Raw genomic sequence first — 7,338 nt, forward strand, 5'->3', positions numbered from 1 at the left:
GTTTGATTAGGCGATTTTATTGACATTAGGAAGGATCTATGGAGGTCAGAAGATTAATGGCTGGAGTCTTCACTATTTTAATCCCCCACATAAGTTTCTGAAGCTGTATAAAATCACCAAATAGCAGAATGCATAGGGAAACGCGTCCTGGTACTGAAGGGGTTATGGCAGCGCACACCCTAAATAGCTTTGATACTAGTTAACCCCAATGAAGAAGTGTATGCAAGTCACTGTGTGTGCTTGAGATCTTACTGAAAACAATGCCTACACATCAAATTGTTTTCACCTATTACATATTTCCACTTGTATCGCTGCACGTGAATGGAATAGCTCTCTCTCTCTCTCTCTCTCTCTCTCTCTCTCTCTCTCTCTCTCTCTCTCTCTCTCTCATAATCCTAATTCAACATTCCTCTTAGCTCTTCACAACAGACAGATGAGTAAGTCGGAGTAATGAGTGGAGAGATTTGGTAAAGCTTCCAGATAGTTAAGTGTGTGTGTGTGTGTGTTGGTTACCTGGGCAACGCTCCCCAGGTGAACCAAGCTACAGTGGTCGCCTCACTACCCACTCCACTAGTTTAGCTCTCCCGTCTCGTCTCTACCTCACTCATAGTTCACTGGGGTCTCCGTGTCTCCCTGGCTGGCTGGCTGGCTGACGTGTTGCGTTCTTGCCTTGCCTCTCCTCCCTCGCTCCAAGTGCCAAGTGAAGGTAATGTAATATCCCAAACTGTCTTAATCCCTTCTGTACCATGACGCGTTTCCATATCCATTGTGCCTAACTATTTCACGACTTTATACAGCTTCAGAAACTCATGTGGGGGGATTGAGATAGTGAAAACTGTGGCCATTAAAATTCTGAACGCCTTAGATTTTTCCTAATCTCTCTCTCTCTCTCTCTCTCTCTCTCTCTCTCTCTCTCTCTCTCTCTCTGCTACACTACACTTTAAACACATACCACACACACACACACACACACACACACACACACACACATATATATATATATATATATATATATATATATATATATATATATATATATATATATATATATATATATATATATATATACTTTTTGTTGTGCTGTCCTTTTTTGGAGGAAAATGTCCTTTTTTTTTTAAAGCAGGTCTGTCCTTTTTTTCATGTGTAGTGTCTGGCAACCCTGCCGTAGTCAGCCCGGCGGCCCGCCAGTTTACCGTGACCTGTGAGCCGCGCTGCTCTTGGCAGGACAAGGCGCTGGCCGTGAGGGACAGTGAGTGGTGGAGATGAAGATACCGATAATAGTGATATCTATAGTAGCGAAGAGAATATTGTGTGTGTAGCCTCTCAGTAATCAGAGGTTAACTATTTAAACATGGTTGAGGACACAAAGTGGACAGTGGAGTGTGGGTGCCTGCTAGTGACACGGACAGCCGCCGCCGAGCAGTCTTTGGCTAACGTAAGTAATATATTGGTGTAACTCATCATTTCACGGTGGTGCCATGTCATAACCTAACGTTGGTAACCTCCAGGACAACATATCAGTGAACTAACACCTGCACATACTTATCAAAACCAAATAATTCAATCTTGAAAACGTAAACAAACCGATCCCCTGACCCGCCGCCTCTCTCAGCCATTATCTGCCTCATCTCTCACTCATTACAGGCCAGACAGGTCACAAAGTGGAGCCATAGGCCTAATCTTTCATGTCAGTTGTTGAGATATATCCGCAATTACCTGATTTGTGTGCTATGGAGGCTCAGTGAGAAGAAGCGGGCCTACCCATGACGTCACGAGCCCCAGGCTGTGACGTCATCACCAGCTCCCGCCCAAAATGCCGGTCCCAGATGCTCGACTTCCACTATTATTTATATTTGTCTCAGTTCATTTATTTCGAGTCACAAGTGCCTTTTAAGGGTTTCTAATGATAGTTCGCAGTGTTTTACGTGTCTTCCATGCTTGAGTTGAGTGAAGTACGGTGATGTAGAGGGTGTTTATGACTTGAATGGGAGGGCCAAAATACGCTAAAATTTTACCTCCGCTATCTGTGATTTTTTATTTGAGGTTGTAGCGAAGTGTTTGTGTTTTCAAAAGATGGTTTATCATGAGAAAAGTGTGCAAGGCTCCTGAGAAGTTAAAGATGTGGACTTTAAGAATGATATGTAGTCCTGTTAATATTGTAAACAACGTCATTTTTAAATATTATTTTTTCTAATAGGGCGAGTTGCCAGGTTTTGATATATCGAAATGATAGTCATAATTTTTGAAAAACGTTATCGATTCAGTTGAATGAAATTGGTGGGCTTTGAAATTGTGTTTAAGCAAGTCGAAGTTCTAATACTTTATTTAGTATATTTTTGAGCTATTTTTATTATTCCTTTTCTCGGCAATGTTTTTGTATTTTAGAAGTTAGTTTCGATTGATAACGAGTCAGAATTTTTATAACATTCGTGTCCAGCTGCCTTTTTGGGAATCCTCATTTTCAAAATGATTTGCGTAACGTATATATGTGACGTCATCAAGGAGGCCGACCCCACCCCGGCTGGACCCAGGCTGATACCTGGCTCCAGGCCCGAGGTGTGGGGTGGGTTGGTGGGTGGTGTGTGTGTGTGTGTGTGTGTGTGTGTGTGTGTGTGTGTGTGTGTGTGTGTGTGTGTGTGTGTTGCCTTATCTTTCGTTATGAGGGAGCCCACCAGCTGGAACCACTGACACCCAGCTCCCAGCTGGAGGGTGTTGGAGGGGAAGGTGGCTGTGTGTGTGTGTCATTTTCTTTCATGGCACTTAGTGTGTGTGTGTGTGTGTAATTCACTATGGTTGCCCGGTAGTCACCCAGCCAGCCTTCCCCATTACAGAGCAAGCTCAGAGCTCATAGAGCGATCTTCAGATAGGACTGAGACTGTGTGTGTGTGTGTGTGTGTGTGTGTGTGTGTGTGTGTATGTATGTATGTGTGTGTTGCCTTATCTTTTGTTATAAGGGAGCACACCAGCTGGAACCACTGACACCCAGCTCCCAGCTGGAGGGTGTTGGAGGTCCTTTTCTTTCATGGTACTTAGCGTGTGTGTGTGTGTGTGTGTGTGTGTGTGTGTGATTCACTATGGTCGCCCGGTAGTCACCCAGCCAGCCTTCCCCATTACGGAACAAGCTCAGAGCACATAGACAGATCTTCGGATAGGACTCAGACTGTGTGTGTGTGTGTGTGTGTCGTTATTTCACCGTTCTGTATACGTTTCATCTCTGGCGTCCCTCTTTATTATCCTAGTCTGTCAACACAAACTGCAAGTAATAGCGTATAGCGAAATGTGTCCTATTCTTAGCGCTTATTGAGCAAGGAGAAGCTATGATATGTAGGAAACACAGCCCGGAGCAAAGCAAGGTGCCTCTATCGCCTCGCCCCGCCCCGCCCCGCCGTGTTAACCCACAGCCGTCCTCTGCAGTAACATGACGTGTTTTCATATTTATTCTGGCTATTACTCAATGATTTTATACAGCTTCACAAACTTATGTGGGGATTAAAATAGTGAAAACTGGCCATTAATCTCTGACACCGTAGACCCTTCTTATTGTAAGCAAAATCATCTAATCACACACAAACTATCGTAAAAATGCCACTTAAGGGATTAGACTCGACTCACTCAGACGCCCATAACTGAGTGCATGGCGGTAATTCAGTGCTGGAGATCTTAATGACAACAGTGCCCACAGAGATAGATTGAGAGTTTATGGACGACAACAGTAACAACACAGCGCCTTGTTTTCACCCATGTTTCCACTTTCCATCGTCGTTCGTGGAGTGGCTGGCGAGAACAAATCAAGGTTCCTCGCAATTCTTTTACCTTGATTTTTGGGTTTGATTAGGCGATTTTATTGACATTAGGAAGGGTCTATGGAGGTCAGAAGATTAATGGCTGGAGTCTTCACTATTTTAATCCCCCACATAAGTTTCTGAAGCTGTATAAAATCACCAAATAGCAGAATGCATAGGGAAACGCGTCCTGGTACTGAAGGGGTTATGGCAGCGCACACCTTAAATAGCTTTGATACCTATTTGTGTATTACAGGGCCCGAGCTAAGCTCTCTTGTGTCCTGTCTCCTTGTCCATTACTGTCATATCTCTCTCATCTGATTGACACACACCGCGTCAACGACATAACCTAACCTAACATAAATAATAGGATAACAAAGGGCCACCAGGGCCCATCTAGGTTATCCTGTATCAGTCGCACAGCGACCTCGTCATCAGTACTTAAAGATACACTTACAAGTACACAATACATTATATACTAATTCTAAATATTTGGCCCATTAACAGGGCTAAGTCCTGCAGCGAAATCCTCTACAATCTGTGATCCCCATACATGGGGATCATGTCTTGTTCAACTATAGTAAATTTCTTATAAAAACTATCATGCAGTGCTATACATAATTATAAATCTAATAAATTTAAGTGCTTATCTAATTGTTTTTAAACATTGTCAAACTAGTGTTGCTATTTACAACCCTCTCTGGCAATGCATTCCAGAAGTCTACCACCCTATGACTAAAGAAATATTTTCTTATATCTAACCTGCAGCCTTGTTTTCTAATCTTCCTGCCATGATTTCTAGTCCTACTTCCCTCCTCTAAGGTAAAGAAAGATCTCACATCTATGTAGTTTGTATCTGAGAACATTTTAAATAACTCTTATCATATCCCCTCATATACATCTCCTCTCAAATGAAAACATGTTTAATTCCTTTAATCTATCTCTATACTCCAGGCGCTTTAATGCTGGTATCATCCTAGTTGCTCTTCTCTGAACTGCTTCTAACATGTTGATATCCTGCCTATAGTGGGGTGACAGGCCTGTATGCAATACTCTAAATGGGGCCTAACATAGGAATTATATAAGCTACGCACCACTTCCTTACTTTTATAACTAACATTTCTATTTATAAAACCCAGGATCCTATTTGCCCTATTTCTTGCTTCTAAACATTGCTTTCAAAATTTCATAGTCCTGTCTATCACTACTCTTAAATCCTTTCCTTCCTCTACTGCCTCTAGCCAACATTCCTCCATCTCATAGCTGAGATGGAGCTGACATCACTGCTCAGTTTATTCCACTTATCAATGCTACGATGTGGGAAACTGTATTTTCTCACGTCATTTAGACAGATGTCCTTTATTAGCTTTTTTCCATGTCCTCGGAGATAATTACTTGTGGTCACCTTTATCAACTCTCTGTCCAGTATGTCAATCTTGTTCACCAATATATACATAGTTATCATGTCTCCTCTTGTTCTTCTCTCTTCTAATGTGTGTGTGTGTGTATTTACCTAGTTGTAGTTTTACAGGGCCTGAGCTTTATGCTCGTGTGGCCCCGTCTCCATATCTACACTTATCCAATCTTACTTTAAAAGTGTGCACACTCTTTGCAGACACTACTTCTTCATCTAAACTGTTCCACGTCTCAATACATCTCTGTGAAACTATATTTTTTAATATCTCTCAGACATCTTCCCTTTCTCAGCTTTTTACTATGTGATCTTGTACTTCTGGTGTCATATTCTTCTCTCAAGATCAGATAGAAGAATATGACACCCGAAGCACAAGATCGCATAGTAAAAAGCTGAGAAAGGGAAGATGTCTGAGAGATGTTAAAAAATATAGTTTCCCGCAGAGATGTATTGAGACGTGGAACAGTTTAGATGAAGAAGTAGTGTCTGCAAAGAGTGCACACTAAAGTAAGATTGGATAAGTGTAGATATGGAGACGGGGCCACACGAGCATAAAGCCCAGGTGTGTGTGTGTGTGTGTGTGTGTGTGTGTGTTGTGTTTTGTAGTTGTGGGTTTGTTTTCCTTGTTTAGAGATCCTGTTGTGTTTTTGTTGTTGTTTCCTTTTCTCCTTTTTTTCTTTGATTTTTTTTTTCTTCTTTTTCTTGTATCTCCTTTTCACTTTTTCTATTTCCTCTTTTCTTCTTCTTCTTCTTCTTCTTCTTCTTCTTCTTTTTTTTCTTCTTCTTCTTTATTCTTCCTCTTCTTCTCTACTATTTTCTGTCTACTACTACTACTACTACTACTACTACTACTACTACTACTACTACTACTACTACTACTACTCCTCTCCCGCAGGTGAAGACAATGGCAGCAACAGAGGTGATGGTGGCAGTGGAGGATGAAGAGAGAGAAGAGGAGAAGGAGAGGGAGAGGGAGAGGGTAGTGTGGTGGGCCTCCTTCAATGGCTTCAGTGGAGGAGGTGGAGGTGAGTGTCCAGTCAGAGGAGCCTTACCTAACCTAATATTGCTTGATTTAATACCCAGCCTAACCTAACCTAACCTAACCTAACCTGTCTTAATATTGCCTTACTCTAACATCAAACCTAACTTAACCTAACCTAACTGAGCCTAACCTAACCTAACCTAACCTTATTTAACTTAACTTAACCTAAACTAATCAAATCTTGTCTGACCTAACCTGACCTAGCCTAACATTGTCTCCCCTAACCTGATCCAGCGGTGGGTGGCGGTGACGGACACTTTGGGGGGAGTGAGGCGGTGTCCGTTGGTGCAAATTGTGCGGTGGTGAGTGTTTGTCCGTCAGACCCTTCAACACTGTCCCTCTTTCCTTGTTCCAGTAATTTGTTCTCTTAATAACGCGAAGGAAATATTTTGTACATTTAAACGAAGATAGATGGAATTATTGAGCTTAAACACACAGGGACTGCCACGTACAGGCCGGGCAGCCTCTTGCAGCTTCCCTCTTGTCTTGTGTTCTTAGGTAAACCACCTTATTCAACACTCACTGCTCAGCCAAAGAGTTCACCCCTTCAGTAGCATGACGTGTTTCCATACTCCTTGTGGTGACTAGTTGGTGATTTTCCACAGCTTCAGAAACTCATGTGGGGGTTGAAATAGTGAAGACTGTGGCCATTAATCTCCTGCCCTCCATACACCCTTGGTAATGTCAATAAAATGGTCTAATGGTACACAAAACTCAAGGTAAAACTGCATCCCAGTACTGAAGGGGTTAAAATAGTGAAGACTGTGGCCATTAATCTTGTGACCTCCATACACCCTTGCTAATGTCAATAAAATGGTCTAATGGTACACAAAACTCAAGGTAAAAATGTGTCCCAGTACTGAAGGGGTTAAAATAGTGAAGACTGTGGCCATTAATCTTGTGACCTCCATAGACCCTTGCTAATGTCAATAAAATGGTCTAATGGTGCACAAAACTCGCGGTAAAAAGTCATGCCAGTACTGAAGGGGTTAATTATTACCTCAGAAGTATTGTTATAAAACTTTGTGTTAGTAGGAATAGATGAATAAGAGATGTGACTTCCCCTCCTCACTTCCATCATTTCCTTAGCCTCTGTGTGT

General features: G+C 42.1%; 1 protein-coding gene across 1 annotated transcript in view; it reads left to right on the top strand.

Annotated features, from left to right (window-relative positions):
• The first annotated feature begins 6,095 nt into the window (after positions 1-6,095).
• Positions 6,096-7,338, top strand: part of LOC123505636 — a 4,123-nt gene continuing 2,880 nt past the window's right edge. The window contains exon 1 of the mRNA XM_045257217.1: positions 6,096-6,221. Within this exon, the coding sequence (XP_045113152.1) occupies positions 6,198-6,221 (24 nt within the window). The 5' untranslated portion in view covers positions 6,096-6,197. The remainder of the gene's footprint in view (positions 6,222-7,338) is intronic.

The sequence above is a fragment of the Portunus trituberculatus genome, chromosome 2, assembly GCF_017591435.1.
Source record: "Portunus trituberculatus isolate SZX2019 chromosome 2, ASM1759143v1, whole genome shotgun sequence".
Classification (NCBI taxonomy): Eukaryota; Metazoa; Arthropoda; class Malacostraca; order Decapoda; family Portunidae; genus Portunus; species Portunus trituberculatus.